The sequence below is a fragment of the Scyliorhinus torazame genome, chromosome 2, assembly GCF_047496885.1.
Source record: "Scyliorhinus torazame isolate Kashiwa2021f chromosome 2, sScyTor2.1, whole genome shotgun sequence".
In the NCBI taxonomy this organism is placed as follows: domain Eukaryota; kingdom Metazoa; phylum Chordata; class Chondrichthyes; order Carcharhiniformes; family Scyliorhinidae; genus Scyliorhinus; species Scyliorhinus torazame.
This window is the reverse complement of record NC_092708.1, coordinates 389,459,649-389,484,822: the sequence shown is the minus strand read 5'-3', so window position 1 is coordinate 389,484,822 and position 25,174 is coordinate 389,459,649. Positions and strand designations below refer to the sequence as shown.

At 46.2% G+C, this 25,174-nt stretch overlaps 1 protein-coding gene across 3 annotated transcripts in view; it reads left to right on the top strand.

Annotated features, from left to right (window-relative positions):
• ccdc88c (coiled-coil domain containing 88C) overlaps positions 1-25,174 on the top strand; it is a 312,840-nt gene that overhangs the window by 167,620 nt on the left and 120,046 nt on the right. For all 3 annotated transcript variants that reach the window (XM_072494152.1, XM_072494150.1, XM_072494156.1), the window contains 5 exons: positions 5,749-5,832; positions 10,119-10,259; positions 18,022-18,209; positions 20,510-20,591; positions 22,442-22,600. In XM_072494152.1, the coding sequence (XP_072350253.1) occupies positions 5,749-5,832; positions 10,119-10,259; positions 18,022-18,209; positions 20,510-20,591; positions 22,442-22,600 (654 nt within the window). The remainder of the gene's footprint in view (positions 1-5,748; positions 5,833-10,118; positions 10,260-18,021; positions 18,210-20,509; positions 20,592-22,441; positions 22,601-25,174) is intronic.

Sequence of the window (25,174 nt, the reverse complement as noted above, 5' to 3'; positions counted from 1 at the left end):
TATGCCTCAATTAAGTCACCTCTTAACTTTCTTCTCTCTAACGAAAACAGCCTCAAGTCCCTCAGCCTTTCCTCATAAGATCTTCCCTCCATACCAGGCAACATTCTGGTAAATCTCCTCTGCACCCTTTCCAATGCTTCCACATCCTTCCTATAATGCGGCGACCAGAATTGCACGCAATACTCCAAATGCGGCCGCACCAGAGTTTTATACAGCTGCAACGTGACCTCATGGCTCCGAAACTCAATCCCTCTACCAATAAAAGCTAACACCGTGCGCCTTCTTAACAACCCTCTCAACCTGGGTGGCAACTTTCAGGGATCTATGTACATGGACACCGAGATCTCTCTGCTCATCCGCACTGCCAAGAATCTTACCATTAGCCCAGTACTCTGACTTCCTGTTATTCCTTCCAAAATGAATCACCTCACACTTTTCTGCATTAAACTCCATTTGCCACCTCTCAGCCCAGCGCTGCAGCTTATCTATGTCCCTCTGTAACTTGTAACATCCTTCCGCACTATCCACAACTCCGACTTTAGTGTCATCTGCAAATTTACTCCCCCATTCTTCTACGCCCTCCTCCAGGTAATTTATAAAAATGACAAACCGCAGTGGCCCCAAAACAGATCCTTGTGGTACACCACTAGTAACTGGGCTCCAGTCTGAACATTTCCCATCAACCACCACCCTTTGTCTTCTTCCAGCTAGCCAATTTCTGATCCAAACTGCTAAATCACCCTGAATCCCATGCCTCTGTATTTTCTGTGTGCCAGCCTGGCATTTCCAAGGTACCAGGTGGAACTCGGGGGCACTGCCAAGGTGCCAAGCTGGCATTTTGTGTTCAGGTGATCGGGCCAGGGATGCCCTGTGCAGATGTTTTGGGGGGGGAAAGAGTGCAAGGGGGATCAGAGACCCTCCCATACTGTGTTGGGGGTGGGTGATTGGGGGCAGCCCTCTTGCTATACTTTAAAAAAAAAAAATTATAATATAAATTTAGAGTACCCAATTATTTAGTTTTTTCAATTAAGGGGCAATTTAGCATGGCCAATCCACCTAAACAGCACATCTTTGGGTTGTTGGGGGTGAATCCCACGCAGACACGGAGAGAATGTGCAAACTCCACACGGATAGTGACCCAGGGCAGGGATTCGAACCCGTGTCCTCAGCGCCGTAGTCCCAGTGCTAACCATTGTGCCATGTACCGCCCCTATCTCTCACTATACTGAGGCATTCCGGCGAGCGGAACTCCTTGCTGTAGAAAAGGGGGCTTTGTATGGACGGTCATGCTTGCCCCACCGAGGCCCCTTACTGTAGCCCTGTGTTTACCGCTGCTGTGAACACCAGGAAACACGTGGCTAAACGCGCTCGCTATGGGAATTTGTTCCCTTTCAGTTGATTCGCGCCCAATATCTTGAATGGCAGTGACGAGATGGATGTGGAAAGGATGTTTCCCTCTCATGGGTGAGTTTAGAACTGGGGTCACTCGTTTAAAATTAGGGGTCGCTCTTTTAGGACAAAGTTGAGGAGAATTTCTTTCTCTGAAGGTTGTGTGACTTTGAAACTCTGCCTCAGAGAGACGATGGAGGTGGAGGTCATTGAATATTTTTAAGGTGGAGGTGGATAGATTCTTGTTAGGCAAGGGAATCAAATGTTTGGGGCAGATGGAAACATAGAAATTGAAACACAAACAGATCTGCTTGAGGGACCGAATGAACTACTTCTCCTACGATCATATGATGCTTTGCATGTTCTTTTAAAAAAAATTTAAAATATTTTTATTCTCCATTTTCACATTTTCGTCAAGAGTTTACACCCCACCAACAAACAGTAAACGGTAACAAATACAATGTCAATCCCCTTCTCAACAACAACGATCCCATTCTCCCACCACCCCAAACAACGGCCCACCTGGCAATATAAGCATCAAATAAAACAAACCCTCACATGGTGGGGAAAAAAAAGGAAAAAGGAATCAGGAATTGCCTATGGTCACCATTGACGTATAGAGTCCACCCCCCAACCCTCCCCCTAATATTCAATAAGAAGTCCTACAACACCAGGTTAAAGTCCAACAGGTTTGTTTCAAACACTAGCTTTCGGAGCACTGCTCCTTCCTCAGGTGAAAGGAGCAGCGCTCCGAAAGCTAGTGTTCGAAACAAACCTGTTGGACTTTAACCTGGTGTTGTAAGACTTCTTACTGTGCTCACCCCAGTCCAACGCCAGCATCTCCACACCATGGCTAATATTCGATGCCATCCAATCCTCGAAAGAGTACCGTGAATGACACCCATGAATTGTAGAGAAATCCCCTTTAGCACACAACCCCCCGCATACACACCCAAGCCCCAAAGAACCATAATTGCAAATGAAAGTCCCATCTCTTCCCTTGTCCAAATATATACAGCGTTGACTCATTTGGTACATACATCAACACGCAGTGAAAAAATAAAGTTACATGAGGCTACATCGGTACATGACCATTTCTCAATTCTGCCACAGTTCTTCTGCCTTTGCAAACTCCTCCACTGCGTCTGCCGTCCCAAAATAAAAGTCCTTGAATTTGTAGGTCAACCTCAACTTAGCTGGATACACTATGCCGCACTGCACCTTGCTGATGTACAGTGCCTTCACCCGGCTGAAGGCAGAACGCCTCCTCGCCAGCTCCACTGTAAAGTCCTGGTATATGCGTATAACAGCTCCAGCCCACTGCACCACCCGCTTCTGCTTTGCCCAGCACAGGACCTTCTCTTTAATGCTGTACCTCCGGAAACACAGAGTCAGTACTCTTGGCGGCTCACTCGCCTTTGGTGTAGGCCTCCACGACCGATGAGCCCGATCCAGTTCATATTGGGAGGGATCGTCCCCCTCCCCCAATAGATTTGCCAACATCGTGGCAAAATACCCCGTCGGCCTCGGGCCTTCCACCCCTTCGGGCAGCCCCACAATCCTCAGATTCTGTCGCCTGAATCTGTTTTCCAGGTCTTCCATTTTGGCTCGCAGACCCTTGTTGGTCTCTATCACCTTCCGCAGCTCCTTCACCATCGAGGTGAGTTGATCACTGTGCTGCGATAATGCCTCTTCCACTTCCTTCAGTGTCTCACCTTGCTCCCGCGCCTCCGCCACTGCGCTCGATACCGCCGCCCTCACCGGGGAAATCGCCTCCTCCACCAGCACTTTCAGTACCTCCCCCATCTCCTCCTTCATCGCTTCCATGTGCTTTGTGAACTGTTTTTCAAGTTCCACGGCCATCACCTTGGTAATTTCTTCTGCCTTGAGCAATGTGGCCTCCCCTAGTGCCCCAGCCTCCGCTTTCCTTGCAGTTCCCATGCTGACCTTTCCACTCCCCGGCGGACTTTCATTAATCACTTTTTTCACGGCCGTTTTTTTCCCCAACTTGGACATTTCACCTCACTGTGCCTTTTTACTGCTTTTGCAGCCTCCATTGCCCCTGGGACCGGGCGTTAAGACCCCGAAAATTCTGATCCTGAACGGGAGCCCTCCAGTGTACGGCTGCCTCCCGCCCGCCCGTCTTCATCGGAAGTCGCTTTGCATGTTCTTAAAAATATTCGGTTTTTGGTCAGTCGGGTTTGAGAGTCACTACTGTATTGATCCTTAAGCTGTGACATGAAGTATAAGAAGGAAATTGGTGGATGGCATTCTCGTTGATTATTTCTCATCTGTTAGGATTAAAAAAAAGTGTCCGGAGGAACCTAAATCCTAATAGGAGCTTAATTCTGGGAAACGTTTGGGCAGCACGGCGGCACAGTGGTTAGCACAGCTGCCTCACGGCGCCGAGGTCCCAGGTTTGATCCCGGCTCTGGGTCACTGTCCGAGTGGAGTTTGCACATTCCCCCTGTGTTTGCGTGGGTTTCGCCCCCACAACCCAAAGATGTGCAGGCTAGATGGCCACGCTAAATTGTCCCTTAATTGGAAAAAATGAATTGGGTAATCTAAATTTATTATTAAAAAAATTCTGGGAACCGATTCGAAGCCTGCTGTGAACTTCTGAAAGACGGGACTCTGTACGGTTTCCAATTGTATCTAAGCCACACCAGTATTTCTGCAGCAACTTTTAATTTGGTTCCACTGGATCGTCGTGTCTTATATCGGAGAATGAGACTGTTCAGCTCTTTGAAAGAGCTATCCAATCAGTTCCACTCCACCTGCTCTTTCTTCATTCATTTCCGAGATGTGGGCATGGCTGGTTAGGCCAGCGTTTATTGCCCATCCCTAGTTGACCTTGAGAGAGTGGTGGTGAGCTGCTTTCTTGAACTGCTGCAGCCCCTGAGGTGTAGGTACACCCACAGTGCTGTTAGGGAGGGAGTTCTAGGATCTTGACCCAGCAAAAATGAAAGGACGGCGATACGTTTCCAAGTCTTAAAAATTTTTTTTTAGAGTACCCAATTATTTTTTTTCCAATTAAGGTCCAATTTAGCGTGGCCAATCCATCTAACCTGCACATCTTTGGGTTGTGGGGGTGAGACCCATGCAAACACGGGGAGAATGTGCAAACGTCACACGGACAGTGACTCGGCGCCAGGATCGAACCCGGGTCCTCAGTGCCATAGGCAGCAATGCTAGCCACCGCACCACCATGCTGCCCTAATATTTCCAAGTCGGTGGTCAGTGACATGGATGGTAACTTCCAGATAGTGATGTTCCCCTTGCTGCTTTGTGATACTTGCCTCAATAATGTGGTAGCCGCTGAACAGGACTAGCTGGATAGTGTTATCGGCCAGGGTTTAGAGAATCCCAAAGTGTATCATGGAGATTCACCTGACCCACAACTTTTAAGATTGTGGTATGGGGAGCACACGGCTCACTCTACAGGTATGGTACAGCAGAAAATAGACCAGTGGTTTTTAAAACAAAACCATGTTTATTCTATGAACTCAAGTTAACCTTTTTAAAACAAACAGTGAATATCTTAGCAACCAGTAAATCAAATACACCCCCCAAAGAATACAACACTAAGTAACCTGTATGCTGTCCTTTTACACCCAAAAGACTTAATAAACCTTCAAACAGGAGCACATTAGGTTTACATTTAATACTGAGACCTTTTTACAATTCTGAGTTCGCAAAATGATCCATAGATAGTCTTTGGATGGCAGAGCTCACCTTCAGATGCAGCTCACTGAAAAACACAGACACACCCAAGCTCTTCCTCAAACTGAAACTAAAAAGCAGAAGTAGAGCTCAGCTCCACCCACACTCTGACATCATTCCAGTAACATGGGCAGCTAAACATTTCTTAAAGGTACATTTCTTAAACACCCATTTCTTAAAGGGTACTCTCTAATGACAATAGGCACATCCAGACAGAGGGACCAGACCTCCCTGGACAAGCTCCCATCTGCTTTCAGGATGTACTCTGTTTCATGATGCTACAGCCTGCCTGACGTACTGTCTCACATGTTTTGGATGGGATTACACTGTGCAATGCAAGAAGGGAGGTTCAGATGCAAAGGAGATCTGTGGTAAGTAGGGCAGCACGATAGGATATTTGGGGTGGGTCAGGATTTCTTGTCCCGTTCCTCGATCAGGGTAGCGGAGATGGTTGAAGTGTTTGTACCTGGCTGAAGATGAAGAACAGGAATCTTCTTGAGAACTCCTGTGTGTGAACAGTTACAGACTAGTCAATAGAGGACCCACCACTCAGTTCCATTTTATTTGTATTAAATGTTTGAAGTGTTGATGTGAATTTCTATCCCAGTAATGCAAATGTACTCACCCACTCCACAGTGTGAGCGAAAGGAGGAATTCATCGAAAAGATCAAGCAACTGGACATTACAACTCAGACAGCCATTGTTACTCACATCCAAGAGGTGAGTCAGTGTGAAAACCTCTGATTGATTCTATAATGGGCCAGTGGACCATGAAAAACACTAAGCAAGTGCCCAGTGGGGGGAGGGCAAATAACATGCCAGTTTTCTGCTGGAAGGGAAGATAATTACAGGGATGTGGCCATCACTGGCAAGGCTGACAATGAATGCCTATCCTTTGCTGCTTGAGAAGGTGGTGGTGGGAAACCTCCTTGAATCGATACCTCCTCCACTGGCGCCACTCTTTTTAGTCTCCATTACAACAGTGACTACTTCAATAACGGGCAGCTTCATTGTGCTGTTCATTGGCAGTGGGATTCCACTATCAGTGGGATTTTCCATTGTAAACCCCCCCCCCCCCACACCCCACGTCGCCACAAAGCCCGCTGGCGAGGGTGCGCTGACGGTGAGAAAATTGAATCAGAACAACTGGAGAATCCCGGTCAATATTTCACTGGCTGTAAAGCACTTTGAGAAGATCCAATGGTTATGGAAAAGGTGATACAAATACAAGTCTATTTCTTTCTTGGTAGTCATTCCCTTATTTCCAAGTTGTTGTTTGTAACTTTTTCTCCTTTCTTGATTTTTGTAACAGGATTATTTGCTTGTTCTCTTCTCCTTAAAATACATTTCCACTGCCCAAGATGGTGAGTTCAAGTTCCACTCCAGAGATTTAGTCATAATCTGGCCCTCATCTCATTGATGTGTGCGGAACTGTCTTCCTGTACAACGAGTACACCACTGTCTCCCCTGCTTGTCTGCCTTTCGCTAAAATTATCTTTTAATTCAATAGTTTGCTATTGGGCAGTTTGCAAATTTACAGCTGTTTTTTTTTCCCCCTATCTGATCTTTTAGTTTTCGTCTCTGAAAGGTATTGTGGTGTGTGTGTTTTCCCTGCAGTGAGATTTTGCTGAGAGCTATGGTTTAAACATCAGATCCTGTATATCATTGGCAATGTAGAGTAGATACCAATCAGCAGTATCAGATTGCAAAACCAGAATGTGAAAATAAATAGCCAGTCAGCATGTGTGGACTGATCTGTTTTTAAAAAAACAGCTTCCAAAGAAGAGAAAATGCAACTTCTGTCACCTCTGGTGTCCCATTCACGCACCTGTCTTCCCCACCCCACCATTAACACGTTAATGTTGCTGTACCCATACCTTGTGCAGTCTAACTCCTTACTACATCTGTCTTCACATCGAAGTTCACGCCACTGACCCATACTCAGAGTTATAAATTCCTGCAGCGTACAAAGAGGCCATTCAGCCTCTCTGTACTGTGCTGTCTCTTTTCTTATTGATTCCTTGAGCAGCACACCCCTGTTCTTTTCTCAGGGTCAATACAGTTTTTCTTTTTCAGGTATACGTCCAATTACTTTCTGCAAGTCACTATTTGATTTGCTTCCATCACCTGCCTAGGTACCACCTCATTCTTCACCAGCATCCCAGTCTGGGAAACCCATCTCCCACAGGACACAACCTGAAACGTTACCCCTCCCTCTTTCCACAGATGCTGCCAGAGTATTTCCTGCTGAGCATTTCCGGCATTTTCTGCTTTTATTTAACTTTATCTTCCTCCTACAATGTAAAGGAATTTACAAAAAAAATCATCACTCCCTGATTGTAAACCGTCTATGATTTTGGAGTAGGGTTGACAATTGTGGATAAATATATTGCTGAAGATTTCAACACAGGCTCCAGCCATTCGTCGGCCAACACATCGGTCATTGATGTTTCCAATTGGAAAGCAAAAAGACTCATTCATCAATTGGATGATGCTTGCCTATTTTCCCATTTTCAATATTTTCATATACATAGATTAACATAGAATTTACAGTGCAGAAGGAGGCTATTCGGCCCATCGAGACAGCAGCGGCTCTTGGAAAGAGCACCCTACCCAAGGTCAACACCTTCACCCGATTCCCATAACCCAGTAACCCCACCCAACACTAAGGGCAATTTTGGACACTAAGGGCAATTTATCACGGCCAATCCACAAAACCTGCACATCTTTGGACTGTGGGAGGAAACCGGAGCACCCGGAGGAAACCCACGCACACACGGGGAGGATGTGCAGACTCCGCACAGACAGTGACCCAAGCCGGAATCTAACCTGGGACCCTGGAGCTGTGAAGCAATTGTGCTATCCACAATGCTACCGTGCTGCCCATTCTGGTAGAGAAAAATGCTCAAAGAAAATATTTTTTAAAAACATCTTTTTTAATGTCGCTATGATATTTCTCCAGCGTTGCACAGAGAAGTGTCCCGGAGATTGATCCCCAATTCCTGGAGACTGCTGGCCAATCCCGGAGTATTGGCAACCCTATCTTGTATTGCCCCAGCTACCGAACCCGAATGATGACCGAAGTGCTCAAGTGCTTTTTGTTGTAGTTTGTGGTCTAGCTTTTGACTTAAAACTCGGTTGGACTCAGCATGCTTCCTAGGATTGCCTGGTCGCCACACTACCGGAAGGATATGGAGGCTTTGGAGAGAGTGCAGAAGAGGTTTACCAGGATGTTGCCTGGCCTGGAGGGTGTTAGCTATTTGGAGAGGTTGAACAAACTTGGATTGTTTTCACTGGAGCGACAGAGGTTGAGGGGCGACCTGATAGAAGTTTACAAAATTATGGACAGAATGGATTGTCAGAAACTTTTTCCTAAGGTGGAGGGATCAGTCACCAGGGGGCATAGGTTTAAGGTGCAAGGGGCAAAGTTTAGAGGAGATGTGCGAGGCATGTTTTTTACTCAGGGTGGTGAGTGCCTAGAACTCGCTTTTGCGGGGTGGTTGTGGCAGCAGATACGATAGCAATGACTAAGAGGCATCTTGACGAATATATGAATAGGATGGGAATAGAAGGATACAGACCCCGGAAGTGCAGAAGGTTTTAGTTTAGACAGGCAGGCGTGGAGGGCCGAAGGGCCTGTACCTGTGCTGCACTGTTCTTTGTTGACATTCCTGAAAAGTGCAACTTTAAATTAAATAAGGGTAAACTAATCAGATTTTCCCATTATAACCGATGTAAAAGTTTGAATTCCGTTCAGTAGGATCCTTTCCAACATTAAAGCATTGTACCCTTCAAGTTTAAATATAGTACTTTATAAATGACTATATTTGTATATGAAATAACTTTTTAAATAAGACAAAAGGTAAACTCTTGTAGTTGGAATGGGAGGTGATGGTATAGTGGCATTACCACCAGACTAGTATTCCAAAGACCCAAGGTAATGCCTGGGGACGGCAGGTGGTGAAATTTGAATTTAAAATAAGTCTGGAATTAAACGTCTAAAGATGACTATTGCTGTTAAAAACCCATCTGGTTCACCGATGTCCTTTAGAGAAGGACATCTGCCACCCTTACCCGGTCTGGTTGACATGTTGACTCCAGATCCACAGCAATGTGGTTGACTCTTAAATGCCCTCTGAAACGCCCAGCAAGCCAATCAGTTGAAGGGCAATTAGGGATGGTCAATAAATGCTGGCCCAGCCAGCGAAGCCCACATCCCATGAATTAATTACAAAAAAGAAACTTCACTACCCAAAGACTGATTAGAATGTGGAACTCACTATGACAAGGGGTAGTTGAGCAGGGTGTACTTTTTTCTTTTTTTTTTTAAATTTAGAGTGCCCAATTCATTTTTTCCAATTAAGGGGTAATTTAGCGTGGCCAATCCACTTACCCTGCACATCTTTGGGTTGTGGGGGCGAAACCCACACAAACACGGGGCAGCATTGTGGATAGCACAATTGCTTCACAGCTCCAGGGTCCCAGGTTCGATTCCGGCTTGTGTCACTGTCTGTGCGGAGTCTGCACATCCTCCCCGTGTGTGCGTGGGTTTCCTCCGGGTGCTCCGGTTTCCTCCCACAGTCCAAAGATGTGCAGGTTAGGTGGATTGGCCATGATAAATTGCCCTTAGTGTCCAAAGTTGCCCTTAATGTTGGGTGGGGTTACTGGGTTATGGGGATAGGGTGGAGGTGTTGACCTTGGGTAGGGTGCTCTTTCCAAGAGCTGGTGCAGACTTGATTGGCCAAATGGCCTCCTCCTGCACTGTAAATTCTATGTAAACATGGGGAGAATGTGCAAACTCCACACGGACAGTGACCAGAGCCGGGATCGAACCTGGGACCTCGGCGCTGTGAGGCAGCAGGGCTAACCCACTGCGCCACCATGCTGCCCTGAGCAGGGTGTACTTATGGGAAAGCTAGATAAACTCACGAGAGAGACCATTTGGGTGGAATACCCTGCTCCATTATTGTAATGACTTGATGTAACTTTCTGCCTCACCCTTGCAGATTACTCACAACCAGGAGAACGTGTTTGACCTTCAGTGGATGGAACTGACTGAGATGCCTACAGAAGATCTGGAGACTCTATCTAGGTCAATGGTCTTCCATCTGAAGAGACTTCTTGAAGACCGGGATGATTACTCAGAGGTGAGAATATTCACTCAAACCATTGACGACTCCAACTACGGCCATCGTTCAGTTTGATGAACCTCTCACTCACGTTAACACACCATTCTCAAGAGGAGTGTGTAGCGGCGACCCACTAATGGTGTTATTATTGACTTAGCTCCTTCAGGCTTTTAAGAATATTTTAATTCTTTCCCTGATAAGGACATGACTGTTGGATACACTTCCTAAATCTCGAAATAGGGGCCAAGAAAAGAGGCTGTTTAGCTGATGAACACCCATCCACCTATAGGCCATGACTTGCCTGGACTCCAACCACCTCTTTTCTAACATCAGGTTCTGCACAACTGCGTCCAGACCCATTCGACTTGTCCCTGCCCCAAAGAAACTCAACAAACCTCTGGAGTATTTAGCTGTCCCCCTCTCTCTACTGTTCAGCACTGACCTGCAGCACTCCACATTTTCCCAGCCGTGGCCCCAACAGTACAGAAACCCTTCTCTCTGTGATCATCCCTCTACACCTCTCCCTGTCATCAGCAGTCCTGTTCCCAGTTGGAATTTAGCCAGTTTTTTTCTTTTGTTTTTCTTTCTTTTGAAGGAATTAATCACCTCGCTCTGAAAAGCTTTTTCTGGAGATCCTTTCCATTGCTACAGGGATAGAGAGTCCACTCTAAGCACATAACAAATAATAATGCGTGGTTATGCTTCACGACGCAGAGGACCCCCCCCCCCCCCCCCGGGTTCGATCCCGGCCCCGGGTCACTGTCCTTGTGAAGTTTGCACAGTCTCCCCGTGTTTGCGTGGGCCTCACCCCCACAACCCAAAAAGATGTGCAGGCTAGGTGGATTGGCCACGCTAAATTGCCCTTTAATTGGAAAAAAAAGAATTGGGTACTCTAAATGTTTCTTTTAAATAACAGATGTTTAAGGTACACTAATCTGCGCTTTTTCTTTCAAGCTGCCTTGAGTTAACAGGGCTGTCGCTTTGCAGCTGACTTCTACAACACTCCTTGCCAGTGGGAATCATCAGTAATATGCCAAATAAATACAGAATATATTTTTTATGCATGCACTGTAATTTGTAACTTAACAACATGTCTCTGCATCATTGGTAACCTGAAAGAGGTTGATGGGGACCAGTGCTCAAGGACAAAACAATGGGATGGAGAAGAGAGGGACAAGCTAATGGTGCGGGAAATTTTTAACGAACAGGAGTTGAGTTGATTGTGTAATGATTCCACTTGTCCGAGGAAGGCTGTAGCACCTCTTAAGAACATTCTCACCAACGATTGTGAAGTGCAAAACTATGATAGCAATTAATGACTGTGCTACTTTGGGAGAGGGAAGTGTGGAGGATATCAATGTGTAGAGGTGACGTCAAGATAACGTAGTCCCGGAATCACAGGACGGTACAGCACAGGAGAGTAATCTTTTGAAGAGCAATCTATATCAGTTCCACTCCATGACCCTGGAAGGTTTTCTCCTGTGAGTGTTTATCAAATTCCCTTTTGAAGGCTGCTATTGAAACTGTATCCAACCCTCCACCAGGCAACACACCTAACAATTAGCTGCATGAACAATATTTTCCTCATTGCATCCTCTTCATTTGCCAATCAACTTAAATCTGTGCTCTCTGTTTATCGAGATTGGAAACCGTTTCCCTTTATTTACTCTAGCTAAACTCTAGCTGGGTTAATGACCTGAAAAGTGAACTTGGTTCCATTCTCCACATATAATGCTTGACCTGCTGAGTGTTTACAGTGGTTTAGTTTTGTCATTATTTCTCTCTGCTCTTTGCAACCTCCCAAGCTTCCTCAGCCTGTTCATGGCAATGTCTGTCCTGGGACTATTCCAGTAAATCTCTCATGTACCCCCCTCCAGGTTGATGAAAGTTCAAAGCCGAGTTGAAGCTCTCTGTGGCAGAGTCCGTAATCTGCTGCTCTAATCCACCAGCTCCGCAGTACAAAAAGAAAATGCTTTAGACGCTGAAAACCTGTTTACCTAATTTCCTCTTAAACCCATCCAAGTTATTCACCTCAACTACACCTTGCGTTAGCAAGAGTCTCTGTACTGGTCTCGTCAAACTGGCAAATGGGTCGCAGTGTAGGCAAATGTGAGGGGGACTCACTGACTGATTATTGTAATGCATTGGAATAGTTTTAAATACATATTTAATTAAAGTTAGAACTTTCTGACGGGGTGATTTTCCTTTTATTGTTATTCACTTGTTTGGTTTCAATGAACAAACAATGACCCGAAACAAACAAACGGATAATAAAAGTGAATTGAATTGAGCTGATGGTCAGAGGGGGGAGCTTTCCGGAATGAAATTGGAAAACCGTTTACACACAAAATGGGTGGTAGAAGTTTGAAACTCTCTTCCTTAAATGACAATTGACGCTAGATCACTTCATTTTAAATCCGGAATTACTACATTTTTTGTTCACCGTAGGTATTAAGGGATATGGGGAAAAGATATGGGGATACATGGAGTTAGTTCTGGATCAGTCATTTAACGTTGGAACAAGCTCGAGGGCCAAAATGACCAACTCTTGTTCCTATGTTACTGTTATCTAATTTTGTATTGTACAATCATCCTTTTGTCTATCGTATCCTCCACCCTATCACAGACCCTTCATCCCTCCCACCCCACCACCCCATTTTCCCAAGCTGGTCCCACAATTTTTTTCTTTTATAAATTTAGAGTACCCAATTATTTCTTTTTCCAATAAAGGAGCAATTTAGCGTGGCCAATCCACCTAACTTGCACATCTTTGGGTTATGGGGGTGAAACCCACACAGACATGGGGAGAATGTGCAAACTCCACACGGACAGTGACCCAGGGCCGGGATTCGAACCCGGGTCCTCAGCATCGCAGTCCCAGTGCTAACCACTGCACCACATGCCGTCCTTGACCCACAATTTAACGAGATTTTAAATATGTAATTATTATTTCATGGGATGTGATGCCACTAGCTAGGCCTGCATTGTTGCCATTCCTATCTATGGTTAACAGAAATCACAGAATTGTTATGGAACGGACGGGAAGCATTTGGCCCCTTGTGTCTGCACTAGCTTTCTGAATGAGCATCTCACCTAGTCCCATTCTCCTCCTCCTTCCTGTAACCCGACACGTTCTTCCTTATCAGATAACAGTCGAATTCCCTTTTGAATGTTCCACCACACTCTCGGTCAGTACGTTACAGACCCTAACCATTCGCTGCGTGAAAAAAGTTGTTCCTCTTATCACTATTGTCTTTTATACTAATTACTTTAAATCTGTGTCCTCTCATCCTCGATCCTGTCCCAAGGGGAAGTTTCTCCCTATCTACTCTGTCGATCAATCAATCTCAGATTTCAGATTAATGATTGACCCAACATCAAAAGCTGTCTGAGGAAGCAAGTTCTAAACTTCTCTCGCCAATTGAGCAAGTGTTTCTCAATTTCACTTCTGAAATGCCTGCCTCTAATGTTTAGACTCTGCCCCCTAGTTTTAGATTCCCACAATCAATAGAATATGTTTGCCTTAATATCTGGAAAATTTCAATCAAATCAACCATACGAAATAGGACCAGGAGGAGGCCATTTGTCCCCTTCAGCTTTCTCCACCATTCAATAGGATCATGGCGGATCCGAATGCCTCGCGTCCACTTTCTTGCCCTTTCCCTATAACCCTTGATTCTCTTACTGATCACAAATCTATCTATCTCAACTTTAAATATACAACAACTCAGCCCCCATAGCTTTCTGTGGCAATGTGTTCCAAAGACTTTCAAACTCTGAGAGAAGAAATTCCTCCTCGTCTCAGAGTCAAATTGGCATCCTTTTATTCTGAGACTATGCCCTCTGGTCCTAGATTCTCTCATGAGGAGGAACATCCTCTCAGTATTTACCCTGCCAAGCCTTAAGAATGCTATATGTTTCAATGAGATCACCTCCCATTCTTCGAAATTCCAATGAGTAGAGCCCCAACCTGTTTAACCTTTGTTCATCGGACAATCCCTCTATCCCTGGGATCATCCTGGTGAACCTTCTCTGAACCGCCTCCAATGAAATAATGGGCGCAATTCAACTGCACATTTCTAAGTCGGGTTTCATGTGCTGTGAATGACCCCGCTATCCAATGGCACTTTGCCGTGTTTTTTGCTCAGCATGGAATGCTCCGCCGAGGCTGCACTTGCGTCACTTCCTCACCAGTGCAGGAAGACAACCCACGGATTGAGGTGGATATTTCAACCCCCCTCAGCGACTTACTGTGGCCTCTGCCTCTGCCTCCCCCCCACTGCAACCAACCTACCTCTTCTAGGATCTTCAAACCCTCCCCTCACCCCACCTCATATGGGCAAGGCATCCCCAGGACCTCCCGTGGCACAGGCACTTTGGCACTGCCGGCCTGGCACCATGGCAGTGCCACCTGGGCACCCTGGCACTGCCATGGGCGACATTGCCCAGGTGGCAGTGCCAAGGTGCCCAAGTGCCAGCAGGAATGCCAGGGTAGCCCTTGCTTTTTTTCAACTTGATACTCTTCTTAACATCCTTGGTTGGTCATGCTTGGTTTTTCCCTCTTTTTGAATCTTTCCTCCATACTGGGATATTCATGAATTAAATATTGCCACTTTGTTTACTGTCTTTCCTGCTAATTTATCTGCCCAATCCATTTTAGTCAGTTCCATCCTCATTTAATTGTTATTCCCTTTATTTAAGTTAAACACAGTTGTTTCTGACCAAAGTTTCTTGCTCTCAAATTGAATATGAATTTCTATCATGTTATGATCACTACTTCCTCAGGGATCTTTTACTTGGATCATTTATTAAACCTGCCTCATTACCCATTACTGGATCCAAGATGGCCTGTTCCCAGGAAACAATCCCTTAATGCACTCTGGTCCGGGATCGTAACACCCTTGATTATCCTTTCAAACTTTTTCCTTTTTTTAAAATTTAGAATCGAATCATAGAATTTACAGTACAGAAGGAGGCCAATCAGCCCATCGAGTCTGCACCAGCCCTTGGAAAGAGCACCCTACTTCAGCCCACAACTTCACCCTGTCCCTGTAACCCAGTAACCCCACCTAACCTAAGGGCACTTTAGCATGGCCAATCCACCTAACCTGCACATTTCTGGACTGTGGGAGGAAACCGGAGCACCCGGAGGAAACCCACTCACACACGGGGAGAACATGCAGACTCCGCACAGACAGTGACCCAAGCCGGGAATCGAACTTGGAACGCTGGAGCTGTGAAGCAACAGTGCTAACCACGGTGCTGCTGTGCGAGTACCCAATTATTTTTTTCCAATTAAGGGGCAATTTAGCGTGGCCAATCCACCTAACCTGCACATCTTTGGGTTGTGGGGCTGAAACACATGCAGACATGGGGGGAATGTGCAAACTCCACACACGCAGTGACCCAGGGCCGGGATCGAACCTGGGTCCTCAGTGCCTTAGGCAGCAGTGCTAACCACTGCGTCACCACGCCGCACATCCTTTCAAACTTAATTAACCTAATCAACATGAAGATTAAAGTCACTCATAATTATTGGACTATTCTTTTTTACATGCTCCTATTATTTGTTGATTTATACTCTTTCCTATAGTGTGGCTACTACTCCTACCAATGTCTTCTTTCCATTGCTGTTTTTTACCCCCAAATAGACTCTACATCATCTGAGTCTAGATCGCCTCTCACAACTGTCTTCATTTCATCTCTTCTTAGCAATGCTGCCCCACCACCCTTACCTCCCCGTCTTTCCGAAAGATCAAAAAGGCTGAATATTAAGATCCCAGTTTTGATCGCCTTGTAACCATATCTCTGTAAAGGTTATGAGATCATATCCATTTACCAAATTTGCGACGTCAGTTCATCTACCTTATTCCGAATGCTTCATGCATTAAGGTGCAAAGTCTTTGAGCTTGCCTTTTTGCTATTTTTAATCATAACTTCTCTTTGTACTGTGGCCCTATTTGCCCCTCGCCCTTGTAATAACAAAACAAACAAAGAACAAAGAAATGTACAGCACAGGAACAGGCCCTTCGGCCTGGATGTAGGAATTTCAGATATATTGTATTTGGTGCAGTAAGAGTTAAAAGCCTGGGTTAGTGTGTGACTGCTGCAGTCATGTTTTTTAAAATCCTGGTTTGAAAGACAGCATTCACTTTTTGGAGACAGCAATGAAATGAAAGCATCATCGAAGTAAGATCATAATTCATTTCAGCCATGGATATTGTTTGCTAAACTTGGGCTAGTGGGACTTTGTTTATGGAAAGAGGGTTCCCTGGGTAGTAGAAAATTAGTGACATTGTGTGGGAGGAGCTGGAGCTATACCAGGTCTCTAGCAGGCAGGCAGAGTTTAATTTTGGCAAGAAGGTGAGGTGAGATGGTTTCTGAAAAAAGCAGCCAGAGATTCCGCATTTGAAAAGATGGCGCCGGTTGTGCTGGACGTGTCCACCCCAGCCCCACAGCCCACCTCCTGGATAACCCCCACTACTACCCCCAGCCCCGGCAGAAGCCCCCCCCCCCCCGGCCTGCGGCACGACTCTTGGCGGAGTATGGCGGTGCTGGACACTGCCCGTTCGCCCTCACTCTCTCTCTGCAGCGCCACGCCAGGCACACGACTGCTGAGACCAAATATGGCCCGCGCCGTTGCGAACACAGCCCATCGGAGACAGGGCATCGCGGGTGGGCCCAATAATATTCAAACGGGTTGAGACTGTGCATCTCGATGACGCCAATTTGGAGTGGACAGAGCATTGCGACCAGGCGTCAAACCTGCAATTTAGACGTCGGGAGCCATTCTCCGCCCAATGGCCATTCCCAATTTTGACGCTGGGTAACGGAGAATCCCGCCCATTGTCTTTATGGTAAAGTTAGTAATACCGTGTTAGTAATAAAGTTTGTTTAAATTGTACATTGGACAATCTAACCATGTACTTTGCTTTAAAAAAAATATTTTTCTTTATGTTGTCTCTGGTTTCTTTACCATTTTTCACTGCCCTCTGGTTCTCTACCTTTCTACCATTGGGAACAACTCCCTTCTATCTACTCCGTCCAGTCCCCTCATGATTTTAACACCTCTATCAAAATTCCCCACAACCTCAAAGCAGAACAGCCCCAGCTTCTCCAATCTAACAATGTCGCGGAAGTTTCTCATTCCTGGAACCATTCTTGTAAATCTTTTCTATACTTTCTCCATTGCTTTTATGTCCTCCCGAAAGGATTGGGCGCAATACTCCAGTTGAGGCCAAACCAGCGTTTTATAAAGAGTCGCCATAACTTCCTTGCTCTTTCTACGCTATGCCCCTATTCACGAAGGTCAGAATCCAGGGTGCCTTATAGGTCAAGCAAAATACTGGCCCTAATACTGACCCCTGAGGAGCCCCAGTATCTACCTACCTCCAGACTGAAATCCAACTCTTCAACAGTAACCTGTTTCCTGTCACTCAACCAACTTCATATACAAGCTGCCACTGCCCCATTTACCCCATGGGCATCAGCTTTACTGACAAGGTTACCATGTGGCACTTTGGCAAATGCCTTTTTGAAATCCATGTATACCACATCAAATACATTATCGTAATCAACCCTCTGTTGCTTCCTGCAAATACTTATTCAAATCAGTTAAACACAGTTTGCCTTTAACAAATCCAGGTTGGCTTTCCTTAATTAATCTACACTTGTCCCAAGTGCCTGTTAATTTTGTCCCATATTATCGTTTCTAGAACTTTTTCACCAATGAGAAGAAACAATTGTGATCCTTGCTAATGTTTTCTTTCTGCTTTGGCAGGCGATTGTGGAGCTCACCCAAGAGCGGGACTACCTACAGGTTCAACAACAACTCCCAAGTCCCGTCAAGTCCTCGAGTCCTGACTATTCAACTAGTCCCAATGGGAAACTCAGCAAAGAAGAGAAGCAGCACCTTGCGGTGGACTTGGCGGACACCAAGGCAAAACTCAGGAGGATCAGACAAGAACTGTTAGTATCCACGAGGATTTGCTTCAGTTATACACCCGGGGCATGGCATAGCTCAGGGGTAGCACTCGCACCTCTTCATCAGAAAGTCGGGGGTTCAAGTCTCATTCCAGAGACTTGAGCTCAAAACCTAAGTTATCACATTGCCACTACCCCTGTTTCCTGCAGTTCCTTTTGTACCGAGGGAGTGCTGTACTGTCAGAAGTGCCGTCTTTCAGATGGGGGTGTTATGAGGAGGCCTCAGTTCGCCCTCCCAGGTGGGTAGACATGCAACAGTATTCTCAGCACAGTGACACAGTGGTTAGCTCTACTGCCTCACAGCTCCAGGGTCTCGGGTTCAATTCCAGCCTTGGGTGACAGTGTGGAGTTTGCAGGTTCTCCCCAATTATGCGTGGGTTTCCTCCGGGTGCTCCGGTTTCCTCCCACAGTCCAAAGATGTGCAGGTGAGGTGGATTGGCCATGCTGAATTGCCCTTCATGCCCAAAAGGTTAGGTGGGGTTGCGGGTATAGGGTGCAGACATGGGCCTAAGTAGGGTGCTCTTCCCAAGGGCTGGTGTAGACTCGATGGGCTGAATGGCCTCCTTCTACACTGTAGGGATTCTATGATTCTATTGTATGACTAAGATGAGGTGATTCCTCCACAGTGCCCCAAACACTCAGCAGGTCAGACAGCACAAATGCAGAAAGAAACAGAGCTAACGATTCAGGTCAATGACGTTCTGACGAAAGGTCAGCGACCTAAAACTCTTAACGTTCTCTCTCCACAGTTGCTGCCAGGCCTCCCAGGTATTTCCAGCATTCCCCGTTTTATTCCAGGTTTCCAGGATCTATAATATTTTCCTTTTTGTAATAGCTGCAAAAGTAACTTTGGTATGAAATGAAATGAAATGAAAATCGCTTATTGCCACAAGTAGGCTTCAATGAAGTTACTGTGAGAAGCCCCTCGTCGCCACATTCCGGCGCCTGTTCGGGGAGGCTGGTACGGGAATTGAACCGTGCTGCTGGCCTGCCTTGGTCTGCTTTCAAAGCCAGCGATTTAGCCCAGTGAGCTAAACCAGCCCCTGGCGTTTAAGGTGCTATACAAATGCAAGCTCCTACTCTCATGGATCTTGTCCTCATTAATATTGCAATACAGGTTCCGGAGACTACTCGATATAAACAGCGCATTAAAGCTGGCACCTTGATAATTATAATGTTGAGTCAGAGGTTTGGCTCCCTCATTGATGTTCAATTGTCTGATGTTCAGTATTTACGGTATTGGGTTACAGGTATTTATGATGTCCAGTTTCTATTGGCTGAGGACTGCAGCGAAACCCACACAAGAAGCACAGCTTCTGTTCACTTCATTACAAAGACATTGCAAATGCAGCAAGAGCCATAATTTAGACATTCCTGATTGCCCATGCAAGGTGCTGAATTGCCAAACTCTCCTTTTCAAACAGCCACATGTGCTCTTAAAGTAATCAACTAATCATTGCACAGTGAACACTACTGTTATCGAGCCTGCACCTGCTCACTGGTCATTGTCCACTGTGGTGGAGTTGCCATACAGGCAAATCTGTGCATACGTCTCAAAGGCATGATGAAGGATTTTGGCGGGAGTTGTCTGCAAGGCAGATGACATTTCACAATGCACGACGCGATCTTCTCGTTTTATAAACTATTTTACTGAGGTATTTTTGGCATATAAAACAATGACATTGTATAGTACTATACAAAAAGAAAAGCAAATAACATATAGTACAACCCCCAACTCCATTCTCGCAAGGACCTGCCTAAACCACCCCCTACTCTACTCTACCCTAGCCCCCCCCCCCCCCCCTGCTGACGATTAATTTTCCGCGAAGAAGTCAATGAAATGGCTGCCACCTCTGGGCAAACCCCAATAGTGAACCTCTTAAGGCGAACTTAACTTCCTCTAGACCAAGAAAGCTTGCCATGTCCGATAGCCATACTTCGGTCTTCGGGGGCTTTGAGTCCCTCCATGTCAACAGTATTCATCGCCAAGCTACCAGGGAAGCAAAGGCCAAGATGTCGGCCTCCTTCTCCTCCTGGACTCCCGGGTCCTCCATACCCCAAAGATTGCCACCTTGGGACTCATTACCACCCCAGTTTTCAAAACCCGGGACATGATGTCCGCGAATCCCTGCCAGTACCCCCCGAGTTTAGGGCACGACCAGAACATGTGCACGTGATTAGCCGGCCTACCGGCGCATCTGGCACACTTGACATGACGCGATCTTAAACACAAAATGCTTTCTCTATTCACAAACGTGTTTCCTTTCTCCTGAAATGTATCCCAGGGAAGAAAAGGCCGAGCAGCTCGTAGACTCCAAGCACGAGGTGGAACGGCTTGACCTGGAGTTACAGAGGTTACGGCAAGAGGTAAGGAGAGCTGCCCCGGGCCCCCTTGGCTCCAGGTGTGGACGCACAGTGGCTCTTACTCTCGCCTCTGAGTCAGTAGTTTGTGCACGCAGGTCCCACCGCAGACAATTGAACCCCAAAATCCACTGGCATTTCTAGTGCAGTACTGACGGAGTGCCACACTGTCAGAGGTGACATCTTTTGTATGAGCAGTAAATCGAGTCCCGTCATTTTTCCCCGGATGTAAAAAATTCCTATTTCAAAGCTACTTTTTCTTGATGCGTTAATCAATATTTATCCCTCACCAACCTCGTTATCTGGTCAGTCTCACCGATGTGTGTAAATTGGCCGCTGAGATCTGTACGTAATGGCAGTGATTACATTTCTAAAATACTCTCATGGCTGTAAGATACTTTGGGATGTCCTGAGATTGTGAAAGGCGCTATAGAAATGCAAGTTGTCTTTTTCATTACTCAGACTGCTGCTGAGCATTAAGACCAGAACATCTGGGGCGGCACAGTGGTTAGCACTGCTGCCTCACAACACCGAGGACCCGGGTTTGATCCCGGCCCCGGCTCAATGTCCGCATGGAGTTTGCACATTCTCCCCGTGTCTGCATGGTCTCATCCCCACAAGCCAAAGATGTGCAGGGTAGGTGGATTGGCCACGCTAAATTGCACCCGATTGCCGCTTAATTGGGAAAAAAAAGAATTGGGAACTCTAAATTTAAAAAACAAAGACCAGAACATCTTTGCTTCAATGCCTCACTCTACTGTGAGCTGGTCGGTCTCAGCTCTGTGATGTTAGTGTTGGGGAGGAAATTGGACAAGGTGTCTGTCCGGACATTTCCGTTGGATAAGGGGCTCTGGTGTCACTGCTCAGAGAATCAATGAGCTTTCCAACATGTCGACTCAAATCATGAATATCGCCAATGTGTGAAAGTTGTTAAGGGAGCTGCTGATGCCTGTTGACCCATGACCCAGCAATGCTGCTCTTGAAGTCCATACTCTGAGTTGACTGACTTCAATAAAGAAAAACCAAGGTGAATGTCAGATTTTATTATGATGCAATATACAGTCTGTAACATCCTATACTGGAGTCCTTTTCCATAACACCCAATACACCTCGCCCCTTTCTGCTGCCCCAATGAACTTTCTCACTCCCCTCCCCACCAGCTTCAAAACTGTCTGAAAACTTGTCTCTTTGACCTTCCCTTCAGCCAACCACAGAATCACTACAGTGCGGAAGGAGGCCATTCGGCCCATCATGTCTGCCCTCGTAACGAGCACCCCACCTAGGGTTAGGCCCCCCCCGTAAACCCACCTAACCTTTTGGACACTAAGGGGTAATTGATCATGGCCAATCCACCTAACCTGCACATCTTTGGACAGTGGGAGGAAACCGGAGCATCCAGAGGAAACCCACGGAGACATGGGGAGAACATGCAGACAGTCACCCGAGGCCGAAATTGAACACGGATCCCTGGCTCTGTGAGGTAGCAGTGCCACCCACCTCCCTGTTCTAACTATTTCTTGGTGTACAGTTACACTGTGATACACCTTGAAACATTTCACTATTTACACCACAAGCTATTCAACTTGGTCCATTTCAATGTTTAAGCTCCACACGAGTCTCCTCCTTCCCCTATTTTGTCTCGCCCTATCAAGATACTCTCCTATTCCCTGCTTCCTTAACTTCTCCTTAACCACGTGATAGTGGGTTCTGCATTCTAACCACTCTCTGGCTATAGAATGTGAAATGTACCACGTAAGTTTACTTTATAATTATCGTGTTTGGATTCTCATTGTCCTCCAAGGTGGAAAAGGAAGGGGAATATGGATTAAAAGCAAATTCTTTTGGATCTTGCACAGAACATGCAGTTGAGTACAGAGGCCCGCTCAGTTAGAGCGTATCGGGATGAGCTGGACTCACTAAGAGAGAAAGCAAGCCGGGTCGACAGGCTGGAGAACGAGCTCATTCGGTGCAGGGAGAGGCTACACGATGTGGATTTCTACAAGGCCAGAATGGAGGTGAGCTGCCCCTCTTAATCACTTTCATTCATGGCAGAGGAGGGTGAGAGCACTGTTCCCAGACACATTGTAGATGATTGGGTAATTTCCCAGTCCCATCACTGCTGGACGTGGCTGAGATTGGGTTTTACACACCCTGTGTAACTATCCTCCACTTACTGCGCACATTGTTGGAGAAATCACCCTGCTTTTATCAGAAGTTACTGCAGTTTTGATCATGTGTTCCATTTGCTGCGGTTTGTTGAAACCCTCTTGAAATCGACTCTGTAGACTGTTTGAACAGACTTTGTTTGCTATCAAATTGACTGTTCGTTCTGGTTCCTGCTGTGAATCCTGCCCCATCTCCCACATATTACTGTGCAACTCACTCACTAGCATCCCTGCTAGAAATTCTACCTCCAGTTCTGGAAAGTCAGATTTGACTCAAAATGTTAATTCTATTTCTCACTCCACACATGCTGCCAGACGTGCTGTATATTTTCAGCACATTCTATTTTTATTTCAGATTCTCTGCATCTACAGTATTTTGCTTTTATGGTCAAGACATTTTAGTACTGATTTTTTTTTTACAGTTCGTTAGTTCCAAATAAATTCAGCGCAGTTAATTTCTGTTACGCCACATCTCTCTGCACACTGGTTTGTGTACTTGGGACACCACCATACCGACCAAACTACCATAAAACCTCCCCTTTCTATTTCCAGAACATTAATTAGAAAATTGAAGAATAACTTGCAATGAAAATCCCCTTTTTATGTTGCATCTTGTTGTTTTGTGGGTAGCGGGAGCTGGGTGAATGCCTGTATCAAATCTAAAACTGCTTCAGCAACATCTTGATAATATAACACCTTCAACGCTCTCGCTCAGAGACTTGTTTTGACAGGGTCGAGGGTGGAATCAGGAAATCGAAGCTCCAAAGTTTTCTCTCAGTAGATCAAATGGGACACAATATGGAGTTCATATCTATTCACTTCACGACTTTGTGTGGATGGGTACAGTAGTTGCATAGGCCGGGAATTTACAGGCCCCTGTGCTCCCCCCCCCCCCCAATGGGGCTTGCCAGTTAAATCTTGTTCTGCGCAACATTAATATCCTGACGGCTGGGAGGGGCCATAAAATCCTGGTCACAGATTCTACATCACCGTAACAGACCATTTATTTATGCGCCGCATTTTAAAAATCTAACTCTCTCTGTTCCCTTATCCCTCATGCACGTATCCAGTTCCTCTTCAATGTATCCATGCTATTTACTTCAGTTACTCCTTGTGGGCGTGAGTTCCACATTCGAACGATGCGCTGGCTAAAGAAGTAACTCCTGTTGGATCGACTGGTGACTGCTGTTGGCTCCCGTTTGTTACCGAATCCCTTCTCCAGCAAATGTTCAGTGTTCAAATTCCCACGTGGCAGTTTTCCAATTTTTAAATGAGCCTAGAATTTTTTTTTTTAAATAAATTATTTTTTATTGGGTTTTTGAACAGAGTATATTTGCCGTTATGTACACAGGATATGATATATAGAAGAGAAGGGCACACACAAACATATCACAAAAAAGTAGTAATAAGAAAGAAATATAAAATCAGATAAAGAAACTGGTATGGTATTGTACACTTGGCAAAATTATTTACAACACATAAGTAGGCATCTGTTTGGGGGGGGTGTGGAGACTGGGGGTTAGATATACATTTGGGTGCCGGAGAAACAATTACAGAGGGCAATACTCGAATGGGTCTGGTGTTGGTGTTGGCACTTGCTTCTTCCAGACAGATTTTGCTGCTGTCTCCAGCCTGGATTCTCCTTTTCCTCTGTTCCTCTAGATGCCAAGTTTGTTATCATTTCCCTGCCTCCCCCCACCCCCAACCTCCCTGGTTCTCCTCTATTGTTCTCTGTCTCTTCCCTCTTCCTCCCCCCACTCCTGTGGTTCGCCTTTCTTTCCTCTTGGGTTTAGCTGCCCCCCCCCCCCCTTTCCCGGTCTATCTCTCCCTCTCATGCCTTGGCTACTTTCCCCTGATTCTTGGCTACCTGGCTATTCTTCTGCTTGTTCGTTGGCCACAAACAGGTCCCGGAACAATTGGGTGAATGGCTCCCACGTTCTGTGGAAGCTGCCGTCTGACCCTCGGATGGTGAATTGGATTTTCTCCTTTTGGAGAGATTCCGAGAGGCCGGACAGCCAGTCTGCAGCTTTGGGTGGTGCTGCTGACCACCAGCCGAACAGGATTCTGCGGCAGAGGATCAGGGAGGCAAAGGCAAGGGCGTCCGCCCTCCTCCCCAGGAATAGATGTGGCTGGTCTGAAACCCCTAAGACCGCCACTTTCGGGCATGGCTCCACCCTCACCCCTACCACTTTGGACATTGCCTCGAAGAAGGCTATCCAGTACCCTGCAAGTTTGGGGCAAGACCAGGACATGTGGGCATGGTTGGCCGGCCTCCTTGGCACCGTTCACATCTGTCCTCCACCTCCGGGAAGAACCTACTCATACGGGTTCTTGTTAAGTGGGCTCTATGTATCACTTTTAGTTGCGTCAGGCTGAGCCTTGTGGAAGTGGAGTTGACCCTATGCAGTGCTTCGCTCCAGAGTC